The sequence below is a fragment of the Vicugna pacos genome, chromosome 4 (assembly GCF_048564905.1).
Source record: "Vicugna pacos chromosome 4, VicPac4, whole genome shotgun sequence".
Taxonomy (NCBI): domain Eukaryota; kingdom Metazoa; phylum Chordata; class Mammalia; order Artiodactyla; family Camelidae; genus Vicugna; species Vicugna pacos.
In genome coordinates this window covers 20084971-20111562 of record NC_132990.1, presented here as the reverse complement: position 1 = coordinate 20111562, position 26592 = coordinate 20084971, and the positions used below count along the sequence as shown (strand labels likewise).

Below are 26592 nucleotides of genomic sequence, written 5' to 3'. Positions count from 1 at the left end.
CAGATGAATGTGGAAACAATTCAAAGCAGGGGACAGACATGAGATATGAGAAGAGGGACTGAGATTCCAGGTGAGTCCATTAGAGCCCCAGCCACCCCACGTGAGGGGAGGATGCTATTAAAGGGCACAGAGCTTTATAAGAAGCTGGCAGGTGTCAACTGAAAAAAAAAACACACGCACACAACACAAGAGCTGTGAGTCCAGTTTTATCTGAGGACTGATGGAGGACTATATCCCGAAAGACAGCCTCTCAGATAGCTTTGAGGAACTGCTCTGAAGAGGCAAGAGGGGAGGTCAGTATATATGTGATGTTGGTAAAGGGGGTATGTGTAATCAAGCACACATCTTGGTAGAAATTTGCTGCCACTCGTGAGGAGCAGATGTCTCCATTAATGATTTTAGTGCTTTTCTGAGTATGAGAAGGTGCAAGAAATTGGGTTCATAAAATTTTCTCCTGAAAATATCTATCTGAAAGCGTGTTCTGCAAGTTTTCCCAGAGCACAGAGTGACTCATTCCTAATCTCCCCTCTGAACTCCTTTCAGGGTGTGTTAAAGGTCAGCGATGGCAATGACTTCATTCTTGCAGAACCAGATGGTGAGCAACATTTTGTTTTTTCTGTCACAGGTATCCCTTTAGCTATTTGCTGGTTGATCTTATCAAAGTTAAATTTTCATTTTCAGGGGAGTGGAAGAGCAAATATTAACAGAGGGTATCCGCTGTCTACCTAAGACATATTTCTTCCAGACCTTTCCCATGGAGGTCCCAGATAGGGAAATGACCTCAGAGAGCAATTGGACTGAGCCTGGTCTTCAGCTCCCCTGAAAGGAAAATTTGACTCTGGTAAGATCAACCAAGGGATAGTTAAACAGACACTTGTGACAACAAAAATGTATCCCTCACCATGTGGACAACGGGGATGTGTTTGTGTTTCTCTACCAAAGTTGAGTGTTCCTGCCTGTTATTTTTGGAGGACAGATGGGACTGACCCCTAAGATGCTGGAGGATGCTAGCCAGCTCCAGGAAGCCCACACTCTCCTGTCTTTCCTGAGATGTCTCTGCAGCATCTTCAGTACAAAGGGCCAGGATGTTCGGGATGAGAACTTTTTGTAGAAATTCCACATTGGATATCATCATCAGTAGCTAGAACAGCTGGAGGTGTATTTGGGTCAAAAGCTATTCAGAAGAGAATTTCCTGGAAGGGAGATTTCAAAACTGGCTGTGAATAGTTACTTTTAGCAGTGTTACGGTGATTTCAATTTCACATATACGTAAGATCATACAGTATTTGTCCTTCTTGAAGACCCCCTACCCACAGGTTTTGAGGGGCCATGTTGCATCTAAACATTCAGTCCACAGACAAGGTACTTCTAGAACTTCTTACAACCTTAGCACCAAACATGTGCTGGGTTCTCTGGAATTAGAGGACTATTGCTCACTTTACCCTTTTTGGTCTCTACTACTGCCCTCTGTGAAATTGATAATAATCAAGAGACCCTAATCTGTCCTGAGATCAAATCTAACTGTGCTCCCTACCAGCTGTGGCTCATGAGCAAGAGCCTTCCCATCTCAGAACCTCACACCACCCCATAGTGTTGCAGCTGCATGGGAGGGAATACAAATGGAAAGAGTAGTTGTGAAACCATATACAAAGTGCTGTGTGCAGGCTAGTGGTTATTCTTCAACACATCTAGTTGTACTACTTTGGACTAGTGATCTAGCGTGCCATGATAGTTGTTTAGTGGTTAAGGAATGTGTCTCTGGAGCCAGGGTTTGATCCCAGCTCTATTTACCAGTAGTGAAAATTTTGCAAATAACATAAATACTACACTCCTCACCTTTAACATAGGGGACAGTAATAGTATTTTTCATAGGATTATTGTATTAAATGAATAAATATACATGAAGAGCATGAAAGCGGGCAACAGATGGGTAGTTGTCAGAGGTGGGGGTTGGTGGTGGGCAAAATGGGTGCAGATGGTCAAATGGTACAAACTTCCTGTTACGAGATAAGTAAGTTCTTGGGATGTAATGTGCAGCTTGATGACGGTAGTCAACAATACTGTATTGTATAAATACTGTATTTCAATACTGTATTGGAAGTTGCTAAGAGAGTAGATCTTAAAAGTTCTCATCACAAGAAAAATAATTGTTAACTATGTGAAGTGACAGATGTTAACTAAACTTATTGTGGTGATTATTTTACAATATATACATATATCAAATCATTATGCTGTACACTTTAAACTAAAACAATATTATTCGTCAACGATATCTCAATAAAACTAGGTGAAAGGAAGAATCCTCGGGGTCTTGAATACACTTATGCTGGTGACAGAAGATTTGCTTCTGGTGTAGATGGACGCCATAGGAGGATGAGAGGAGAAGTGGGGGGAGGAGTGAGGTTCAGGGTGAGCAGGGCATAGGATTTCTGAATTCGGGGCTCCAGCAGGGTGACTTGTGGGCATCTGAGCTATCCTGTCAGCCACAGCCACCTGAGGGGGAAGGAAGCATACCATTCACTCAGTGCTGCTGGAAATAAGAGTCTCCATCAGCACACCTTACTAGTGTTGAGAATCTTTCTCAATCTTGCATGACTGGTGACAAGGTAAAACGTGGATAGATTCAACATGTCCAAAAGAGCGCTAGTTATACATTCACAATGGGCTGTGAGTCCTATCTCTGGATCCCACCACAGCCTAGATGGAAGTCACTTCCCATCGCTGATCTGAAAATCACTCTTCATAACATCTCCAATGAGATTCTGAATAAAAGAAAACTTTGCAAAATGCTGTCCAAGGACAACCAAGTTTTATGATTAGGTCCTAGACATGGGAATCCACTGGGCTGAGCAAGTCACAATGTAGTGGTTTGCTGACACTCTCTGTTGGCAGCTGAATATACTCCCCCCAAATGATCCTAACATGGTCAGGGTGCCACATAGCCCTTACTGAGATGGCCATCTCTGACTAGCCTAGGCTGAGTTCCCCTCCCTTTGTAGAACTTGTATCTCTGAGTCTGATATGAGGGGAGTAGGATGAATGAGCAATCTGCTCTTTCTCCCACAGTTCTCCCAACAAAAGTTGAGTCATTTCAGGATTTTATCAGACTTCTGTTTTGGATGGGATGTGGTGACTTGTTGCCTAAGAGGCAACATCTTGCTGAGCGAGATGGCAGTGATAACTCTAGCTTGGAAGATTGTGGGGTGACGATGCCTTTGACCAACTTAGTGACATCAAGGGGAAAAAAAGGATTGGGCTTTCGTTTTGTCACACCTGAGTCACATTCATGATTGCTTTCAGCTGGAAGAATCAGGCACAATAACCCCCATGTCAAGGATATTCAGTAGTTCTAAACTTCAAATCAGTCACTGTCACAACCCAAGGCCGCATCTCACATTGAACAGGGTGCCTGTGTTGAAAGCCGTTGTCCACACATCTACAGTACAGGAGAATTTCCTGTATTAGTGTTTTCCACTGTGGAAAGGCAGCAGATCAAGGGGCAAGACTGTGCTGGCTTTGAAGTCAGAAAGACCTGGATTCAATTCCAGGTACTGTTTTGAACCATTTGAGCTATAAGGAAAATTATTTAACCGAAGTCTGTATTTTCTCATCAGTAACAATTTCCTAGCCAGGATTGTAGTGAGAGTTTCTATATGCTTGATCATCTCTCAGATTCTGTTGGTCCTGTTTTATGGGATCAAGGACAGACTGATGAATTTTTTTTTTTAACCAGACTGATGAATTTTTGAAACTAAATAACACACTCACAGCCCTACGGGTAAGATACCAGTAACAGTCACCATCAACCTTGTCCCTCTTCCTAAAGCCCCCATCCTTTGGAAAACCAGAGCATGATATACTAGCCCCTCCCACTACATATGGCGCTTCAACTTGAAAATGTCCCCTTTAGGCAGCTACAGAAGCACATCACACTGCAGAGATCATCGTATCCCCAGAAATCCGAGTGCACACTTAGCAATGTTCTGGGAAAAGCTGGACTGTGAACACGGATGGTCACTCTCAGAACTTTAGAGTAACTGCACAGAGAATAAATGGTAACATGCCTGCTCTTCTTTATTTTTTAGAAAAATATGTTCATTAGGCAAGGCAATAATATACAGATTAGGGGGGCATGAGAATAATTTTCTCATTTCCCGATTTTTCTTTAGAATTTACTAAATGGGGAAAAGCACACTTCACTCAACCTCCAAGGCAAGGCAGCTGTATTACTTCTCCTTTAGATAACTGCTGATTTCTTAGAAGTACTTTTGGACAACATTCCCAAGTAAGGACAAGCCAGAAGATTGTCTACTTTCATCTTCTGCTCCAGTTCCAGTTTGGTTAGAGAGTAACTTAACCAGCAGCTCTTTCTCCAAACTGACTGCAGTCTTCAGTGTGGAACAGATTGAAGGTCTGTGCTGCTGTCTTCAGTGTGGAACAGATTGAAGGTCTGTACTGCAGTCTATGTGGAACAGATTGAGAATCTGATGACAGAAACTGGTGGTTTGTGTCTTCTGGATGTTGATATCTCCTATTTTGTAGCGAAAAAATTAAAGTGGTTCTTGTCATTCTGGTGTGACTGAGAAGCGATCCTTTTCAGATATATCAAAAGCATGAGGGTTTCCTGCTTTTCACCGCCGGGAGAGCAGGAGGGGCTGGAACAAAAGCATCACCAGCGCCATCAGCGAATAGATTATGCCATTCAATTCAGTGATGTAGTGGACCACAGTGAAATTGCGCGCCAAACCGCCGCTCATCGAGTGCGCGCAAAGCGGTCTTCACCGCGCCCCGCCGGCCAGGAGGGGGCGCGCGCGCTCGCCGTACAGGACCGGCAGGCCCCGCCCACCCCGCGGGCCCCGCCTCGGCGTCCCGCTCCACGGACTCGGGCGCCGCGGCCCCGGGGAGGACGCGGGGTCCGCCGCGGGCAGGAGCCCCGGCCCGGGAGCGGCGCCGCCGGGGCCCCGCGAGCGCGTGGGGCGGCGAGAGCGGTGAGTCAGCTTCCCTCTCGGGCCTCCGGTCCCCGCCCAGAGCCCTTCAGGTTCCGCAGCTGCCCCGCGCCCCTCCTTCCCTTCCTGGCAGGAGGCTTTGGCCCGAGCGGTTCACACCGGCGTGGGTTTCTTCGGGGCTTGACGGCTCGGTATCACGGCGTGTCGTGCTGTGTTCTCAGACGGAGGAATGTTTCTGAGGAGAAACACAGTTCAGGGAAAGGCAGCTACAGTCTGGACATGAATGTACGAAGTAATGGGATTCTCCAGTCCTCCAGGTGGAAAGACAGGGACCCAATCAGTGCCCGGCTGAGGCTGGCTGGAGGCAAAAGGTAAACTGTTCCCCTGTGCGCTTGCTTTTATTAATTTTGAAAATGGTTAAGTTTTCTTACCGCGCTAAACTAGTTGAAAAAAAATGGAAAAATTAAAAGTAAATAAATTAAAATTAACATTTTAAATGTAAATGTTTTACCTATACCCAAAGCAGAAGTCATTATAATTTTACTTTCTTCATGCTGATAAAAGGAAACTAATCCATTTTCAAACTATACTTCTTTGATTATCTTCTTTTCATTGTGAAGAGTTGCTGTTTTTATTCAAAAGGATACATGCATCCCAGTGTTCATAGCAGCACTATTTACAATAGCCAAGACATGGAAGTAACCTAAATGTCCATCCACAGCTGACTGGATAAAGAAGTGGTATATCTATCCTTCTTTGTGTGGTGTACAGCACAATGTCCCAGTCATGCATATATATGTGTCTACATTCTGTTCGTATTCTTTTTCATTAAAGGTTGTTACTGTATATATACACACACACATATACACTATGTATATGTGTGTGTGTATATATATATATATACTATATATATATAATGTAATATTAGCCTCAAAAAAAGAAAAAAATACCATTTGCAGCAACATAGATGAACCTAGAGATTATCATACTAAGTGAAGTAAGTCAGATAAAGACAAATATCATACATATATTACTTTTATGTGGAATCTTAAAAAATGATACCACTGAATTTATTTAAAAAACAGAAAGAGACTCACAGACATAGATAACAAACTTACCGTTACCAAAGGGGAAGTGAGGGGAGGGATAAATTAGGAATTTGGGATTAACAGATACACACTACTATATATAAAGTAGATCAACAAGGCACTACTGTATAGCACAGGGAACTATTTTGGTATCTTGTAATAAGCTGTAATGGAAAAGAATATTAAAAAGGATGTATGTACATATCTATGTATAAGAATTACTTTGCTGTACACCTGAAACACTGTAAATCAACTATACTTCAGTTTTTTTAATCTGCAAGAAAAAAAGATTGCGGTTTTTGACATATTTTGTGGTCTTAAATTATTTTTAATTAACTTCAGTTCACTGAGAATTCTTTGGCAGCATCCCACTGTGACTAGTATTTTCTATAAAATTTACAAGACCACTTCCAAATTTGGGTAAGATTGCATTAAACCAAATTCATGAATCATTTCAGAAGATACAAACATGAAATCAGTTTTATATTACAAATTACTGATGTTGAATCTTGCTTAAAACCACTGAAAATTAATTTGTACAGAACTTAAATCCATCATAATATATAAGAGCCAAGTTAATGGCTTCTATGCTTATAGCCCATAATAACGGATACTTTCATCCAGTGATTCCGACATTTCCAATTTCTTAACTTTTTTTCCCATTTATTTTCAAATTCAGAAAGTGCATTCATATCTATTCCTAGCATTTTCCATTTATCAACATACTTTCAAAGTTACTTTCCCTCATTTGTTGTAAGCAACGGATAGGCCTCTGTGAAGCCAGCTGCTTTATATGTGGATGGGTTTCTGGGGGTTTTGGTAGAGCTTTATTAACTTTTCCCACTTGGTTCAAAATGTCATCTCACCAAATTAAATTGCATAAAATAACCTATTTGTGCCAAGATGCTTTAGGTTTCAGCATAATGTATGTTGTCACTTGATATTATATCTTTTAATATTTGATAAACATCTTTAGGTTGTGTGTGAAGTGTCATGATTGCGTTTGACCTCAATGCCCATCGAGTGTCTGTATGTTTTTAATGTAGTTTTTCGGACAGGCAAAACCAAAGAAAATGCATGTATCCTTTATACAATACTAAAAACGCTTATTGTATGTCAAGTCACAAAAGCAACATTATGAGTTGAATAAGGCACAAATTTAGCATAATCATTTTTAAGGGAAATAATGGATTGTTCATGATTGCATGCACTTTCCTGTATTTTCATATCCTCGACCCAGAGCATTTTTATTTCACTATCATATTTTTCCAATTTATTGATTTCGTAAGTTGAGCATAGTCACTTTTTTTATTTCAGTGAGGTCAATAAATCATTCTTCTATTTGATTGTTTTGTTATTATTCTTGATGAAAACATACCTGAACCCGTTGTTTGTTAATGATTGGGCTACAAATGGTATATAATCAAAAAATAAGGTATTTTTCTTATATTCTTGATATTAGTTCAGATCTAACATGGTTTCCTGGTAGCATTATAAATTTCTTTTGAATTTAATTACGCAAATAAGATACAAATTCCTTTTTATTATTATGTTTTAACTAAATTTAGAAACATACAGCATTTGGACTTCCAGTAATGTTTTTGTGATCCTCCAAGAGGTACATTTTTTTTTACATAAAGTGTAACAACATATAAAATCACACACAAGATTTCCATTTTTGTTTCTCTGGTTTTATCACTTTCTGCATAGCCTTATCTATGAAATTGTAAATTCAAATATAGTTTAGTTGCTTAGAAAAGCATCAGGATGAAACATGGAATTTTTGTAGTCCATGACTACATAACAAATTGTGTTTAAATTCTTCTAATCTTTGAAACATTTTTTTGCATTTAGAATATTGCATTCATCGTTGTTATTGTTTAAATTGTATGCATGAAAAACAAAGACAAGGATTCTTTGGAATGAATATGCCAACTTCAACAAATGCACTCTCCGTTAGAATGTTCTTTGTTTTTAATTTTTAATTTTATTGATTTATTGATTTTTAATTGAAGTATAGTCAGTTACTATGTGTCAGCCCCTCTTGGGAGGTTGGAGCAGTGGGTATTGGAGAGCATGAGACTGAAAGTGCCAACCTTCTAATCACGTGGTTGGTTCTTCTGGTAAGCAGCCCCCACCCTGAGGTAGAGTCCCAGAGTCCTGTCACTAACATAACAAAAGACACCTTTGTTGCTCTCCTTAGGATCTCTGTGCTCCTAAGAAACAGGGATGAAGAAGAAATGTGTATTTCCTACTACAGATCCCAGCATCAGACAGGGAACGATTGTCAACTTCACTGCTGTGCCGGCTTCACTATTGTGTCTCAGCTGCAAATGTGCTCTTTTCTATCCTGCTTTCTACTGATGGTGCTCGGATTCTGTGAATCATTTTTCACCCTTCCCAGCTTGTTTTCTGTTAGGTTCTGCTTGTAGTAGGGAGTCTAAGGAGAGACGGGAAGTCTGGAAGAAAGCGATGGACCTTCCTCTTTCCTTACTTTGTTGTATTCTGTCAACATAACTCCAGCAACAACCATCAGCTGCCATTTCCAGCATGTTTCCACGGTTCTCTGTTCTGATTCCTCTCATTTCAGTTCTCGAGGTACCATAGCCGAATCCTACTTGTGAGATTAGAACCCTCCTTCAAATTCCCAAGATACCAGCATCAGCAGGGCGGCCATTTTCCCTCAGAATTCTAACACCAACTCCGGGTGTCCCCTTCTCCAAACTTACAGATTCTGAGAACCTCCGATACTTCCCTCGGCTCCCCAAGGCCTCCAATATCTTTCCTGGTCTATTTCCTTTATATTAATTTCTCTCTGTTAAAAGAAGTGGTACAGTTTTTATTTTCTTAACTAATACAATGACCGATTAGAGAAAGACAAATTAAAGATGTAAAAGATCATTTATATACATAATTGGTATAATATTGTGGAAAGATCCATATCTAAAGTTTTGAATATAAATTAGCGTAGCCTTTGTATAAGACGTTAGGCAGTAACTATTAGTATTCAAAATGCACATGAAAGTAGGCCAAGCTGTTCTACTAAATTTGACCAAGCTGTTTTACTTCTAGGTGCCTAATTTAGGGCTATATTCTCTCATGAGGATAAAGGCACACTTGCATATTTATTGCAATATTGTTTGTACTTAAATATCCACAACAGTATAGCTATCAAATAGTAATTAAACTCTGCTACATCCACTGGTTATATGAAAATAGGTCAGGTCATATGTAATGAGATGGAAATATTTTCTGAACAAATATTAGGTTAAAAAAAGTATTGAATAATACTTTCGGCATAATGCCATATATATAAACATACACACAATCACACACATACACATAAATTGTGAAAGAATACCCATCAAACTCTTAACAGTGGTTACCTCTTGGAAGGTGGCTGGACTTGGGAAGTGACCCCATAGTGGTCAAATGCTTTTATTTATTGGAATTGATTGAAAAAGTTTTAAATACACACATCAAAGTAAATATTTTATGGAGTTCTATTTTTATGTAGTTCTTGTGTAATTATAAAAACAAACAAATACTCTTTCATCATTTAGGTTAAAACCAGCAAAAAATGCAACGGCAGCTTCCAAATAAAGAAGGGCAGCAAGCAAGAAAAAGAGTGATGGGGGGCAGGTAGAAAGTGGTTAAAAAATTATATATAGAGATGTAGATATAGTTAATTATATAGAGAGAGAGATGTCTCCAAAATATGAAACTTTAAAAACCTCTTTTAATTCAAAATACAGTTTTCTACATTGAGCTCTGTGTGTACCAGGACACATGTGTGGTCTTGCGGAACTCAACCTCCTTGAGCTTTGATATGCTCAAAGATGAAATGTGTTAGAAATAGTCATAGAGCTCTTATAGTAAACACATTCATTCCCTCGACCCTAGGCTCACAGCTCATAGTCAGAGGGAAACGAAAATAATCAAATAATCTCTATGAAGCAGAGGTTCTCAAAGTGTGGCCCCAGGACTACGCAAGAGCTTTCTGGGGGTCTTGGGAAAACTGTCTTCCTAATAATTGAAGATGTCATTTGTTTCGTTCACTTTCGTCCTCTCACAAGGGTACAGTGGAATTTTCCAGCAGCTGCATGAAGTGTCATAGCAGCACAGATTGAATGCAGAGGCAGACATGAGAATCCAGCTGTATTCTATTCACTCAAACATTAAAGAGAATTTCAAAAATGCAAAAACAATGTCGCTCTATTCACCCCCTCCTTTTTTTGCTTTGGAAAATAAGGCCTTTTTTTATGAAAAATAAAACTGTGTTAACATGTAAAAAAAATCATGCATTTTAAAGCACTTACCATAGTGCTTTCTAACACAGTAAGGACTGACTAAATGATAGCTATTTTTTCTTTCTTTACTTCAATCCATATTGGGGTATTATTTATTTCCTTCTCCAAAATGCTTTGAAAATGGCCCACCTCCTTCTCAGTATCTGATTGACTGTCAAAAGTGGGCAGCCTAAACAGCAGAGTACCAGCTAGTGTCTCCACGAAGACCGTATGTCCTCTTTCCCTCCCTGCTTTCCTTGATCCATCCATTCCTTCCCATACCATATAGTTTTCTTGTATTCCAATATAGACATCCCTACAAAAGAGTTGGTATGCTATTGCAGAAAGATACATATACAATGTTTTGAATCTAAGTTCGTGTAGCCTTTGTACAAGACCTTAGGCAGTAACTGTCAGCATTCAAACTGGTGCCCTCATTCACCCCTTCACCTTGCCTGCCTATTCTCTTTTGCTTTCTGGCTGTAAATCTATAAGTGGGAAGCAAAAGTCGGATTGAGATTTTACAAAGATTTCTATAAAATGACTCCCTCTCTTTTCTGTAATGCAATGCTTTTGGAACATGAGGGAAGCTCATTGTGCTGACGATGTCACAGTAGCTAGAGCTAAAGGCGGGCAGAAAGCAGGGTCCAGTTCACTGTGTGACCCGATCACCCAGTCCCCAGGAAGGGAGTCCCCAGCAGCCCTCATATGACAGGGACGGAACTAAATCTGGTACACAGGCTTCTGACACAGGAGAGTACCTGTCCCTTCCTAAGGATTTCCTCCAGAGCTAAGAATAAGTCATTCATTGGCAAGAATCAACTCTAGTACTTAGTGTTTTTCCTATTATAGAGAGGATGAATGTTCAGCTACAAGAAGGCCATGGCCTCTCTGGCCAGTTGATAGCTACGTGGTGAGAGAAAGGGTGAAATTTTGATCCTACCTGCAGTGGGCTGTGCAGGCCAGAGCCTCCTGATTCATCTCCAGTAAAGAGACTTTGTGACAGCCGTCAGTCTGGGGGAGGAGGGAGAGAGTAATTAGAAAACCATCCCAGGCTTGAAGAGTTAAATGTCTCTGCTACTAGTAAGTTCCCAGGCCGTCACAAATCTGTTTCTCATATCAGAGCTCATTGCTTGACATTTAGTCGATGATGAATAAATGAATAGTACAGTTAGCTGTCTTTGCTCCTGTGAGTAATGATCTTTGCATCCCTGCACCTCTGTAGTGGTGGCAAAGGGAGCTCAGGCGTATATGAAAGGATGTTAGAGTTCATTCATTTGAAGATCTCAGTACTTGGTTGATTTTGAGAGATATTACCACAACCTACACGGTAATGTAATTGAGGTAGTTAAAAAAGACCTGTGTGTGAATTTCAGAGGTAATGTAAGGAAGAGGGTCTTCGACATGGGGGAAATCTCTTCCCTTTGTACCTCCTAAGTTCTTTCCTTTCCTTCTTTCTTTCCCAATTTTAGTTTGGCAGGGTTTCCATATTATTTTAAAGTATTTCTTGTCTCTTCGTCTCCTCTTTCAGTGCTCCTGAACGAATTAGTTGACTGTCCTGGGATAGACATGACCATTCTTGGGTTTCCCTGGCTTTTTCCATGTTTCAAATATTATGAATCCTCCATTTTCAGCTTCTGCAGATTTGTTTTTGAAATAGATACTGCTTATCATTTACTTTTAGGGAATTTGTATAAGAAAATTCTATTATGAGGGGTAATTCACTTCTAGATAAAATGTGGATTGGAATTTAATAAGGAAAAGTAAGATGTTTTCAGTAAGTGGCTGTGGTAGAGGGCTGGCTCCAGGGTGGTTTCAAGCAGTTGGTTCAGGGCCCGTGTGCAGGCTCATTAAGGCTCCCGAGGAAGACAAGTCCTCTGCCTTTGTGTATCAGCCACCTTCCGTCTCAGGTGTCTCTGGGCCAGTCCACCGTGCTGTGTCAGCACCAACCTGGAGAGCAACACTGAGGCTCCTCCGGAAGTCTCTGATCAGACACTACTGGATGTGTCCTTGAGGAGTGGAGCCCTGTCACACGGAGCATGCGTGACCCAGAGATCTGAGATTCTGTGCCTGGCTCCAGCAGAGGACTAGTGTGTGGAATATTTTAAAAGGACCACATACAGAAAAGCATCCTTTGACTTTTATAAAAGAAGACCATTAGAAAATATTTTTATCTGCTTTAAAAATGAGTAACTTAGAAAGAATACAGATCTCAAGTCAATGTAGACGTTTACATTATTCACTAGTAATGAATGTCTGCTGCCTTCTGAGAAAGAGGACAGTGAAGTTGTCTTACCATGTCATTTTTTCCTTGTCTTTCAGCATCAACACAGAGGCAGAAAGAAAAGCTGGGGCCATAAATGGTAATGTTCTGCTGTTGAATGCCAGGCTCTCCCTGGATGAACCTTAGTATTTCTTTTCAGTGAGAGCTCTGCTCTCCAATCACTGAGGAGATCAGTTCCTAGAACCGGTCCTACTCAGAGAAGAATGACCTCAGAGGAGCCTCTTCAGAAGCGTATCGAGCCTGGGACGCTTCTAATCCCCCTTCTGTGCATCCACTGGAACTGAGCAGTGATTGAGTTGGACCATGGATCTTGCCCACAAGGTGGTGAAATGAGATATAGTGGGAGATACAGTGGTGATAGGAGATATCTTGGTTTTGGAGGCAGAATTTCTGGGTCCTGCTTTTGGACCTAATTCCAAGTTGTTAACTTCCCTAAGCTTCAGGCTTCTCTTCTGAGAGAGTACTGGCCTGCAAACCTCAAGGCGTTGTTGTGATGATCATCTGGGACAATGTGTATGAAAGAGCTTTAAAATGACATAGCTCTGTACACGTGAACCTTACTATGTATTGTCATTGAACTTTACCTTTGCATCCCTGGGCATTCGTAATCGAATCCTGAAAGAGTTTATTCCCAGCGGAACATTCTACTCAGCTTCCTACAAGATCCTGCCTTCATCTGATGTGACCCAGACTCCCGTTTTCTCTGTTCAGAGAGCTCCCTGCAAAGGCACTGACATGGCGCTGGGCCTACTTCCTCTCCGGGAAAGATGACTCATCTCTCCTGTCATTTCAGGCATCCCTGTTCCTAGATTGCCTGTGGCATTCCAGGGCCCTGGTGCAGCCTAGAGTTGATGTAAGAGGAGGAATCTCAGAGAAACTTTGTGAGATCAAGCCCTGGAGTGGCTATAAAAAGCCTGTAGGGTGTTACTCTTAGTGGAGTAAGTCACACAGAGAGAGGTAAATGCTGTGTTCTCATTTTTGTGTGGAATCTAGAAAACAAAACAAATGACAAGTATAACAAAAGAGGAACAGACCCCCAGATGCAGAGAACAAACTAGTAGTTACCAGAGGGGAGAGGAGTGAGGGGAGGGGAGAATTAGATAAAGGGGTTTAAGTGGTACAAACTAGCAGTTGTAAAACAAATGTCCCCAGGATGCAATGTACAGCACAGGAAGTAGAGTCAGTATTTTACGGTAAGTTTGTAAGGTGAAAATCTATAAAAATAGCAAGTCACTGTGCTGTATACCTGAAACTAATACAGTAAATGAACTATCCTTCAATTGGAAGAAAAAGGATATCATGAAATTAGACTAGGGGGAGAGTGTGGCCCCTGCCAGGCCTGCCCTTCCCCATACTGCTATTGAGTGTAGTTTTTATTTCCTGTCTCTTTCAAGAACCTGCCCAAGCTTCCTTTGCTGGGTGGCCTTCTGGACCAGTTGCAGCAAGATCTTTTCTCTGAGGAGTTCGAGTACCCAAGGAAGCAGACATTATGTTTGTGGAGCCAGGAAGCTACTTCTGACTGTCACCTTTGAGATCCACTGTCCTTGCTCATTCTGGCCTCCTTACTGCTGGCCTCCACCCTCTGACTAGACTCTACCACCCACTTACTTTCCTTTCTTTCACCATATAACCGTTGGATGCCTTTCTCCACCCAGAGTTCCCTCTGTCACTGGATCTCACATTGTCAGGACCATCTTTCACCAGTACCGCTGATCTTTCCCCTTCAACACCGAGCGCACACTCAGATACAGGACCCTGTCTTCAATCCAGACCCCACGTTGTCTTTGTGCCGCACCTCATCCCCTGATCCCATGGGCTCAGGATCTCCCCTCTTGTGACACACACCAAGGATTCCAGCAATTCAGTTCACTGTCTCCCTAATTTTCCAAGATTCCAACTGAGAGCTCCGTAAAGTTTCAGCTACGTGAAGATCTGAACAGCGGCCTCCTGCATGACTTCAGGAGTTTCCCCATAACACAGCCACGTATCCACCGGGCTGCCCGCGACTCTGCCTCGCACTCTGCCTCTGGGAGCGTGTTTCCTCAGGTCAGCCAGAAAGACCTCCTGCGTCCCCTACTCCAGGCAAAATTTCTCCCAAAGCGTTTCCATAAAATCAGAGAAAATTAATTGGTTCTGAATTACTTCATCCTCTGGAGTAGATTGTCTCTATTATAGGTAGAGTTATATATTTCCAAAATACTGGTTTTTTCCTAAAAGGAGCCTCATGTCTTCTGCCTCAGCCCCATTTAGGAGAAGTGTAGGAGTAGCCAGCACTCGGGCTCAGAGTAACAGAGGGTCTGTTTCAGCCCGTCTTGAGAGCCAGCTTTCACTTTCTGAAGGTGATGAGGGTTAGCGGGTGGCGTTGTGCATCCCCCATCATCTCGGGTTCCTTTGTTTGTTTTTGTAAAGATATCTTAATTTGTAAATGTTGTTGATACAATACTATCACAAGGGTACAATAACAAAAACTACAAATGCTCGGGGCGTTTAAAAGTGAGAAAATCAAAGACCATGTCCCAGGAGTTAGACTTTCCCTTCCCTCCTTCAGCTCCCTCGTTATCTTTCAGATGCTTATTAAATGGTCATGGAGCGGAATAGCTGGGGTTGCACAGGCATCGTAGGGCCAAAAAGTTCCCACTTACACTCTGGGAACAGGAAGACATGTATCCACCATTATAGCATCAACAGAATGTGATCCTCCCATTCATCCTCTCCCCCCACCCCGAGCCTTGGCAGCCAGTGTCTTCAGAGTTTTGCCCTTTCCTTGACTGTCGAACAGTTGGAGTCATATAGTATGTGGCCTTTTCAGATTGGTATATTTCACTTACTAATACTCATTTAAGTTTCCTTCATGTTTTATTTCGTGGCTTGATAGCTCATTTCTTTGTAGTGCTGCATAGTATTTCACTGTCTGCACGTATCACAGTTCATCCCTTCTCTTGTTGGAGGACATCTTGGTTGTTTTCAAGATGTGGCAGTTATGAATAAAGCTGTTCCAGATAGGCGTGTGCGTGGGTTTATGTAGACATCAATTTTCAGCTCATTTGGGTAAATCCCAGGGAGCACAGTGGGTAGACTGCATGGTAAGAGTATGTTTGGTTTTGTCCGAAACTGTGAAACTGTCTTCCAAAGAGGCAGTTCCATTTTGCATTGCCACCAACAATGGATGGTCCTGCTGTTCCACAGCCTCACCAGTACTTGGTGTTGTCAGTGTTCTGAATTTCAGTCGTTCTAGTAGAAGTGTAGTGGTTTAGCATTGTTTCAGTTTGCATTTCCCTAATGATTTATGATGTTGAACTACTTTCAGATGCTTATTTTCCATCTGTATGTCATCTATGGTGAGGCGTCTGTTTAGACCTTTTGCCCATCTCAATTGGTTTTCTTATTGTTGAGTTTTAAGTTTCTGCACATTTTGGAAAATAGTCCTTTATAAGATATGAGTCTTTAAGAGTCTGTGGGTTATCTTCTCATTCTCGTTGACAGTGTCTTTCACACAGCAGAAGTTTTTAATTTTAATGAAATCTAACTTACCAGTTTTTCTTTCATGCATTTGGTGTATCTAAAAAGTCATTGCCAAATCCAAAGTCGACACTATTTTTTGCTATTTTTTTTAAACAAGATTAATGATGAGAACAACTGTGTCTTGATTTCCACTCAGACAAACTCCTGTGTCCATTCACTGTATTTTTACTGTGGACCCATTTGCCTAACAGCCAATAAGGCTTCTACAATTACATACCTCCCAGGCACCCTGGAAAGGGTATCTTCCTTTTTCCCCTAAAAATTATCTGTATCTAAAGCTTCTGATGTGAAAACATAATTTTCCCTTACTTCTTCTTCTATTTTTAATATAATTGAAAACTGAAAAAATGTATGTGTCCTCTTTTTATGACTTGCCCTATGAGACTAAAAGTTTTAAGACAAAAGGTACTGTATTGGATTTATTCATCTGTGCTTCTTAAAGGCAGTTCCACTGTCTCGTTTGATACTCGTTTAATCCATATGACATGGACTGCATAAATGAATGAGTTGGTGACTATTACCATCTATTCTTCAGTTTCGTTTAGGAAACCATGGATTGGATTTAGGTGTTCAGACTAAGCAGACTCAAGGAGTTTTCTCTGATAACAATTTAATAAATAAATAAATAACTGCAAATGTAATAAAATGGAAATGTAAACATTTTCTAAATCTTAATACAGTGAGAAAGCAAGTATTTTTTATATGAAAATGTAAATATGAGTAAGATACAGTATTAAATAAATAAATAACCAACCAATAAATATATAAATTACATGAGGGAAGGTCATTGCTTAGGCACTGAATATTTTTAACATTCTTTCATATACTACTGACAAAGTCTTAGCTGAATTAATTCAGTAAACTCTGTGATTCAAACAGAAATAAGAGTCTTCTGAAATGACCACAGACAAATGTGCAAGCGTGACATGGCATCTGGGTCAGGGAGAATCATGTCAAGGTGACCCCAGGTCTCCATCCGTAGTTCTTAGCCTTTCTTGCAAGTTGGTTAATGAAGAGAAGGATCTCTTGATTTCCAGTCGGACAATTTCCCAGGCACAGTCACTGTATTTCTTCTCTTTCAGGTAGAGATGGATTCCCTGGAAGTAGCTCTTCAGCACCAGTGTAGGGCTCGCCCTTCCCTGGGCAGAGTCTTGCTCTGCCATCACCTGCACCAAACAGGTGTCCAGGTCCTCCAGCTGCTGATGGAGTCCAGTGCGGAGTTTGTCCAGGAGGGTGGTGTCCCAGACAGCAGAGGAGCGCTCTGCGTGGAAGAGGTTGAAGAGCTGCTGGAGCATCTCATGGAGGACAGAGATGGCCTGGGCCTTCTGGAGCTGGCTGCCATCCACCATCTCCTGGGGGAAACGGAAGTCTTTTCTGTCCTTCAGGCAGAAGAAAGGGGAGATTCTCCTCATTTGGCCCAGAAGCACGAAGTTCTCCCTGCTAACCAGCACGTGCTTCCGAGGCAGGTCACAGCCCAGAGCCCCACCAGGGCCATAGCTGAACACTAGCAAGGCTGTCACTAGAGAGAGCACAGAGGCCATGGGGCAAGTGAGGTGCTGCTGGCCTGACTGAGACGGGCGTCTGGGTGAACCTTGGAGGTAGGTTCTCTGATGACATTCTTTCTAAGCAAGGCCATTAAATAGGGACATAGTAGTTTTCATTTTCTGAACATTTTCTACACTTTCACTTCCTTTTTTGATTTTCATTCGTGTATTCTCAGTATGGTCTAGGAAGATGTCATCAATCTAACCTAATAATTTGCAAGAAGTTTAATTTTCCCAGTAAACTTCAGTTGTGCGCATCCAAATAGGTATTGATCAGTCAGGTGAGCAATGTCATTGTCGTCAAGTCAGAAGCGCTGTAGGTATGTAAACACACACATCCTCTCTGTCTCCGTCTCTGTCTCTCTCTGTCTCATACATAACTATTGCTCTTCTCTGTTGCAGGAACACAGTTCTCGCCCTGACCTTAGGCTCCTTTTCACCCCCTTACTTCACGCAGGGAAGCAGGTCCCCACAGCCTTGTGGTTTCTGTGTGTGTTCAGGGATTTAACAGATCACCTCTGGCAGTGAAGCTCTTTGAAACTAGAGTTGGGTTTTATTTACCAATTGATTTACAAAAGAGGCTGATGATAATGATCCAATGAGCTTCTCTGATGTTTCTCTTGCTTCTAGAACACGTTCATGCAGGTGCATGTGGATGTGCTGCAGGGGACTATGGGGTCAGCACAGTTACAGATGCCGCCCTTTCTTCCCGCCGTTTTCTTACTGGGGACCTGTAGTCCCCACGGTCTGTGCCAAAACCGCTCCCAGGGGTCCTGGTTCTTTTCAGCAGAATGTGGTGGTGGAGAGTCTAACTCCCAGAAACACCTCACTCACAAAGTGCAAATCACATCTAGTCACACGCCTTCTTTTGAGTGACGGGCTCCCCTTTTTTAAACCCCTAGACCCACTCCCTGAGGGGAGGCTCACCACATCCTGAGGACTTGAAAATTTCCTTTGTGTGGAGGGACATGTTTAGTTGTTGGGGGGATAATTCACCTTCCAACCCGCGCCCTCGCTCGTGGAGTGTTTGTGTGAAGGACCCTGGTCCTCAGTGGTAGCCGCCTCCTCTCCTGACCCACGTCCCCAGGTATCAAAAGTGTCACCAGCCAGCAGATGCTGAGAGCCAAAGTTTGTTTTGTCTAAGTAGGTAGAGGATTAATCCAATTCTAATCGTTTCACCTCGACTAGACAAATAGCTTTTAGTTTCCCAAATATAGATTTTCTTGTTGAACACTTTATTTAAACTATTGAACCCGTGTTATGCTCAGATTCCTGAGCTGGGCACAGAGGGTTCAGTGCTGGTGTGTCTCTCATTAGAAGCTCACATCCCAGACACTAGTGACGTGAAGTTGTTCAGTCAGTCAGCTGATTCCAGTGGGCTTCTGTTTTCCTCTGTCTCTGTCTCCCTCTGAGAATGCAGGGTGGTGACACTATGTTAGGATAAATAACCTTATTTTTTTTAGTCATGTGTGATTCTTCATTTAACATTTTTATAAATTATATTCACTTAGTGGCTTATTGTGCAAGATCCTCCTGCTGCTCCTGCATGAGTTCTACTTCCTGCTGAGGGGGGAACAGTAAAGGGAAGCAAAGAAAGGCAGCGGGGCTGCAGTCCCTGTCATTTTCAAGACTTTCGATTTTTGGCTTCTCATTGCGACTTTCCTAGAGAGTAAAATCCTTCAGTTGTTCCGTGGGCAAAAAGGAAACAAGTGTCTCAGTGACATGAAAGTGAAAGAAGGGAAGTGATACTCTGCGGACACGGCGCCGTATTCCAGGGCACAGCGTCACTGCGGCGCAGGTGGGGACGAGGCTCTGGCGGAGGGAGGCATGGGGTCAGTGTGAATAACAGAAAGGCAGGAGCAGGGCTGCTGCTGCCAGAAGTTCAAAGAAGCCCATGTCTTGGATCAAAGGACAGCCTTCAGCTTTGCAAGACCAGCTGACAGATTTTTCTGCCGTTTTAATCCATGTGTAATCAGTTCTGAGGAGAGAAGGAAGAAGTCAAACCAATCAGGAGACTGGCAACCAGGACCCCAGTTGCTGGAAGGGTCCCCCTCTCTGGCAGGAGGGTGGGTGCCAGCCTCGCTGAGCATCTATCTAGATGATAGATCCACTCAGGTAACACAAAGAGTGCTTTGTGAAACCTAGAATTAAAGGAACAGAATTAGATGATTCCAAAGATCCTGATCTTAGCCTGAGTAACAGTAATCATGATGTTAAAAGATAATTTCATTGTTTGCATATGATGGACTAGCCACTTTCTAAGTTCTTTAAAATATGACCTCAGTCGTCAGAGTAACCCTATTTGGATCACACTCACTTATACAGCTGGAGAGAAATAGAAATGTGGAGGGATAAACGATTCCAAGCAAACCAGAGCTATAAGGGCAGACCTTCATGAGGTTGCAGTGCCTTGTATGGAAGAGCCCATTAAAGAAAGTGAAGGGTGAAAATCAGTGTGAGACTTAGAAACTAAGGAAATCAGTAGAGGGAAAAGAATAAGAGGACAGAGGATCCTCGATTCCACTTCTAATGCCAGAGGTTACTGTCTGTTGTTTTGAAGGGCAACACCGTGTGAGGTATGAGTCAGCTGAACAGACTTTAACTTCGAAGGAAAAAAATGGACAAAATCTCTGTTCAATACTTAGATGGGAGTAGAGTTTATGCCGATTGGAAAAAAAAAGTCTAAGATTTTATGATTGATTTCTTCACGGAAATATAGTAATGTAAGTTCATTAACCCAACGGCATCAGACTACTGGAATCTGTTTCGTTTTAACTCGAGTTTTCTTGTGAGTTGAGAAAAAAGACAAAGCACTTTTAAAAACTAAAGAAAAAAATAGGGGGGAGGGAATCGCTCAGTGATAGAGTGCCCGCCTAGCATGCACAGGGCCCTGGGCTCAATCCCCAGGACTTGCACTTAAAACATAAGTAAGTAAATAAATAAACCGAATTACTTCTTCCCCTTAAAGAAATGAAAAGGAAAAGCACTTCACAGTTTCTGGCCATGCGAGCTCTGCATGTCTCTAGGATGACAACTAAAATGTCCCTGGCCATCTGGTTCTACAAGAATGAAGTCACTAGCCACTGACTTCCAATCCACCCTGAAAGGAGTTCAGAGCAGAGATCGCAATGAGGCACTCTGTGTTCTAGGAAAACTTGACAGAACAGATCTTCAGACAGTTAGGTAATTTCAGAAGAACATTTTACGAACCCTATGTTTTCATCTTCTCATATGTGGGGAAACACGCACACCATTAACGGAGACATCTTCTCTTCCGGACTAGCACAACCTTGTGCCAGGATGTGTGCTTAATAGCACGTACCCCCTTCACCAAAATCACATATATGCTGACCTCCCCCTTGCCTCCCCAGAGCTAGCTGAGAGAGGCTATCCTCAGTAAGTCCTCCAGAAAATCTAACCTCACAGCTCTCATGTGTGTATGTGTGTGTGTATTTGTTTTTTCAGTAGCCCAGGACCTCACTGATTTCCCAGGAGACCTGTTCAGCTCAGCCTGCTGTTCTCATTCCCAAAGATGCCCTTTCTGTTTCCTTCCCTCAGGCCCAGACTGGACTTTCCATTTGCTGCTGAAGGAGTCCAGTGAAGAATCTCTTTATTTTTCACCCATGATTAAGGTTTCGGTTCTGACAAAGCCTCAGTATAACCAAGATGGAGGAGCAGTAAGCACTTCCCAGACAGAAGCAGTGAATATTTTCAAAGGGATACGTAGCAGGGAGAGTCTGATTGATCTCCAAAGTCAGCCACACTGATGAGTGTAGTTGTAATTATTTATTTTCCCAGCCTCAGCCTATTAAAACATCATACAATAATACTGTAGGATCAAAATAAAAAAAATTATTAAAACAGCATTCATTGATAAAATGCTATTTTTAGCACAAATACAGGAATGATTTTTGATTTTTTTTTGGACCCTAACCTACAGGAAGTTTTCCAAATATACTTTATAAATACCTCTATAAATATTTATACCTCTAAATATACTTGAAATGTACCTCTTCAATGCAGTATATACAGACTGGAAAGAAAAAGGTGATGAATCCATCCATATCGCCTTTGCAAATTGCCTAAATTAAATAAATGAATCTCCATAGAGGTCTTCGTTGCCTTTATAAATTTTGCTCTTCCAGTGTGCTGGTTACTGCTATATGTCCTGCTTGGAAGCCTCTATCCCACTTGTTGCTAAATGTATTCAGATCCCTGCCTGTGTCCCTTCTATTCAAGCATTGTTTTCTTTTGTTATCTTTCAAAGAGGCTACACATGATGGAATTCAAGAAGTCAAGAAGTCCTTGGACTGTACTGTCTCCAGAAAAGTCTTTCTTGCTCTATGAAAATGCACTGGGTCATAAGGAGGAAACAGGTTTGCAGCTGACAGTGGAGTAACCCTCGTCCTTACTAGTGGTCTGCAGGCTGGTTTGGTATCAGTGGCACCCTTGCTGGGGACACTGCTGGTGTTTGCATCTTTCTGGCAGAACTCCATGCTCTCACATGGACTTCAGTCATTTCTTCTCTGGAAAGTAATGTGCTGGAGGAGCCTTTCCCTCAGTGCAGCTCGTCTGTGCTGATCCCTCTCCTGAGGACCCGCCGCTGTTCCAGTGAGTGCTTTCCCCATCCCTGTCCTCCTCCCAAGTTCTGAAGCTGCTTCTGACTTTCAGCTCCATGGTTCGTGCCCTTTGGGTTTGTGAGCAAATGAGAGCCCTGAAGCAGGTGAGCCTCTTCCTAGTGCAGTCAGGACTGCAAGTGCCCAAAGAGAGACCCAGATGAGGCCCTGGATTCTCCCCCAGTTCATCGTGGGGCAGAATTCCCTCTATTTACTGTGCTTCTGTGGGAGGCAGGACACTCTGGACCAACAGTGAGGTAAGCAGAGAGGGTGACTTCATGTGAGAGTTTCTGACAAACAAGAACTTTCACTCAACTTCTCCTTTCAGTGAGTGGCTTTGTAGTCTTTAGAGGAAACTGACAGCCAGAACCCCAAGAGGAAAACGAAAGAGCTGTATGGATGGAGAGTGGAGCTGAATGCAGGGTGGATGAGGAGAGCTCACTGGGGACTTCTACACTGGGAGGGAGGAAGCGATTGTGATACTGCAGTGAAAGAATGGGATCCAGGAAAGCAGAGAGGAACGGGGACGTGTGCCAACTACGAGAACCAGCAGATGGATATGTGGTATATTATAGGTGTGGTATATTCTTATAGTATATGTGTATATACATTGGTGCCATATGTGTATACATCCAGATATATTATATTGTTATGTATATAACTACATACAAGTGATGACACACTTTTTCCCAATTCCGCTATTCAGACTCTCCGTGCCTTTCAGTTACAGAGCGGGGGGTAGAAGTTACTTTTCCCATTTAGATCTATATGAAAAAATAAGAAAATAGCCACTATCTCTTTAGCCCTCACTCAGTGGAAGATGACTCTGCTATGTGCTGTTAAATGTTCTCGTATATGTACTGCTCACAGCAGCCCTGGAAATGTATTCACTTACTTTCTATTTAAGGTAGCTGAGCTCAGGAAAGTTAAATGATTCCCCATAATCACACACACATGTCCTGGCAGAATGGAGATTCAGTCCAGAATCCTGTGAAGGTGTAAATAATTATTTAAGTTTCATATTGTGCAATTCTCAAACCCTTTGTTTTTCTCTTCAGTGCTTTCTGAAGACATTTCTTCTCTGTTTGACTCCTGACTGCACTGAGAAAGCAGATGTTCTCCAGAAAGAGCCCAAGAAACATGAAAGACAGCCCATCGGTCGATAAATATGTCGACCCGGAATCAAAAGCCATGTATATCCTGGAGACAATAATTTTGCAGTTGATGTGGCAAGTTTGGAAACCAGGGTATGGTAATAGATGTGATTCCCTATGAGGAGCACGTAGAGTGAGAAGATGACCTAGAGCTTCTGAGAACCTTCAACTTTCAAGGCCGGAAAGAGGAGAGACTGCAGAGGCACAGAGTTGGAGCAGCCAGTGAGTTAGGAGTCACCCAGGGAAGAACCATCTTCAGAGCATGAAGAAGAAAACAAAGGGTTTGAGAATTACACAAGATGAAACTTAAGTTCTGGTGGCAAATATCTGAAACCTATTTTCTATACATTCACCTCTGTGTTCGCAGAATGATCACATGTTCTCAGTGCCTCCTCTTACTCCCCCTTCCCCTGTCTGCAGGATGGTTTCTGCTGATTAATTCTACCAAACAGGCTCTGGCAAGGGTGGCCAATGCCATCTACTTTCCCAGTGTAGGGGGGGCACTTTCCATCCTCGTTTGTCCTGAATGCGGTGAGTCTTTTACGCAGTTTCAGTCTTTCATACATGGTCTTCTCCCCGTTCTCTCTTGTCCTGTTAACATATGGCCTTTCCCCGCCATGTCCTTTGTGGTTCTTCTTCCCTCCCTTTAAAGTTAAGGTTATGGGTCTCACCCTAAGTGCTTTCCTCATTCTGTGTTTTGTTCCCATTTGACCACTTCTGTCCCATGCATCACAGTCCATGGAACTGCTTGTAAATGACCAACCCCAGCATCCAGTGGACATGCACCCTGAAGTGCCCCCTGTAAACCGTGGAGGGTAACTACAACTTTTCCTGTTCTGTCCTCACACTGCTGAGAGAATTCTGTTTTTCTCTCTTATAGCATTAAACCTAACTTATACTAATTAGTAATCTTCTAAAAATAACCAGTACTTAATTATCTGGTAATGGGTGATTTTTTTTTCAGGTTCCTTTCCTTATAAAAAGCAAAGATACGAAAAAGCAGGATTGAGTTTGTTACATTCACCTGTATGTGCTGACAGCACTTTGGCTCAGATGCGTTTTAAAACGTGTGTGCACGCAGGAATATTGGTCGGTCTATTTTCCCATCCGGATAACCACTCATACAAATCGTGTGAAAGTGAGAAGTGGTCTTCTTCACGGAGCTTCTCTCCTCTTCCATTGGTCACCCAGTATTTTCCGAGCTCCTTCACTTAGACACCCGTGAGCACAAATTCAGGCTCAGTAGTTTGCGTGGAGGTGATCTTGCCCTGTACTGTCCTGGCCCTTGAAAACATCCCATGGCATCCACCATTCACTTTCCCTTGTCTGAGTGGAGTAGACTCAAGTGATGGAGACAAATCTGCAGTTCCACATTGAGTATAGCAAAGACAGGACCCGAGGGAAGCCAGGCCCCTGAGGCCTTCTTGAGAAAAGCCAACTAGGAAAGACAGTGGATTATAAATGCCTGCACTGTTCTCTTAAAGAAGGAAAGAGAAGTTTCTATCGTGGTTCAATTCCTGATCCTTTTCGGTCCCCTGTTACAGCAGGTAGCACTAAGTTCCCTGAAAAGTGTCTTTAGTGACATACAGCCCTAACAACCTTTCCATAAGAAAACAAACTCCACCTGTTGGGAATAGCAAATAACCCCCAAGAACTTTCACAGATTGTAGAAATGCCATGACAAAGGTATTTATTGAAAAAATCGGTTGTGTCCTTCTCTCTAAAAATAACTTTGTTCGCTCATGATTTCCATTTCAGAGGTTTCATGAAGGAAAGGCGCTTTTTAGTTTCCTCTCTGACAATCTCCCAGGCACAGGGGCTGTATTCCTTTTCCTTCAAGTAGAGCTGAATTCCTTGGAAATACTCCCGAACAGCAGTTCCCCAAAAGGGACAGTCTAGATTGCCTTCTTCCGTCTGCTCCAGTTGGTGCAGGCTGAGATCTAGACTGGAGAGTAGTTTATGGAGGGAAGTGTTGTCCCAAGCAGCATAGCTGTGCTCTGTGCTAAACAGGTGGAAAATCTGCTGGAGCATCTGATGGTAAGAACAGGGGCCATGAGCCATCTGGTTTTGGGCGATATTCTCTCTTCCCCAGGGAAGTTTGAAGTCCCTCCTGTCCTTTAGACATGAGTGAAGGGGGGTCCTCTTCATCTGTCTCAAAAGCCTGACGATCTCCTTGTTTTCTAGGCTCTGGCTCTTAGGCAAGTTCCTGGCAAGAGAGCAAGCAGGGAGGGAGCAGAGCATCACTCCTGCCACAAGCACACACATCTGGGCCATTGAGAATGTCAGTGACTCACGATTAGGCCACGAGGTGGCGCTCGGACCCCGCTAAAGAATTAGCGAAAGGTTCCTTCCCTAGGTCGTGGGAGAGGGTGTTTCTCTAGGCGACCACGAGAGGGCGCAGGAGGACTTCGGAGAGCGTATGTTTGCGCAACCACAACTTTCGAGCTTTCAGTTTCAGCGGCTCCAGCAGCGCGCAGGGAGGTACATCGCTTCCTCGGTGAGCGCTTACGTGCGGCTTTAATAGTGCACGGAAAAGCTCTTTTCGTTTTCCGAGGTTCTGAGCGCTGAAGAGCTTGTCTTGTCGCGCCTCGCCAGCAGCCTTTTTATCTGGTAGCGAACACGGCACGGTTGCGTAACTTGCGGGCTTTTTACCCTGATACCTGGGTAAGTTACATAGCTTAGTGGAGGCGTTCTGAGAGGTCTGTTAGTGAACACAAAACGTCGCACGTTTTCCAGGCTTTTAACCGTGTTGTGTGGGGCAAATGGGGTCATTTAGCCAAGCCTTTCTGAGAGGCCTGCGGCCATGACTCATCGGGATGGCATCCGTTTGTCTAGGTTTGGGCTCTTTTCTCCGGGCTGAGCAAGGAAAAAGACCACGGGCGCGTAGGGATGACTGGATGGTGTTGTGGGCACCTTGTGGCTACGTCGTGGCCGCCCTGGGGCTGAGTCCGGGCACGGCCGCCATCGGGGCGGAGGACGGGACGCTGTGCGCCCATAGATGCTCTGAGAGTCTCCTGGTGTCTTTCCGGGATCAGCGTTGAAGTGGTGGGGAAAGTAGTGAATACCTGAGAAGCGGGATACTTTTAAGACTCACAGCATTTAAATAATAGATTTTAGAATTACTCTCGTATTTAATTTAATTGATGTCA

The 26592-nt window shown here is 42.7% G+C and overlaps 2 protein-coding genes across 2 annotated transcripts; both read right to left on the bottom strand.

Moving 5' to 3' along the window:
* Window positions 1–17082: 17082 nt before the first annotated feature.
* LOC140696002 (interferon omega-1-like) lies at window positions 17083–17923 on the bottom strand. The gene has a single exon (XM_072959316.1). The coding sequence runs from the start codon at window positions 17668–17670 to the stop codon at window positions 17083–17085; it is 588 nt and encodes a 195-aa protein (XP_072815417.1). The 5' UTR covers window positions 17671–17923.
* Window positions 17924–25183: 7260 nt separating this feature from the next.
* LOC102527578 (interferon alpha-14-like) lies at window positions 25184–25717 on the bottom strand. The gene has a single exon (XM_006208294.4). It carries the CDS (start codon window positions 25715–25717, stop codon window positions 25184–25186), a length of 534 nt encoding a protein of 177 aa, XP_006208356.2.
* Window positions 25718–26592: the final 875 nt, after the last annotated feature.

Excerpts from the sequence above, each read along its gene's own strand:
- LOC102527578 (XM_006208294.4), bottom strand. The coding sequence starts at position 25,717 with ATGGCCCAGATGTGTGTGCTTGTGGCAGGAGTGATGCTCTGCTCCCTC.
- LOC140696002 (XM_072959316.1), bottom strand. The coding sequence starts at position 17,670 with ATGGCCTCTGTGCTCTCTCTAGTGACAGCCTTGCTAGTGTTCAGCTAT.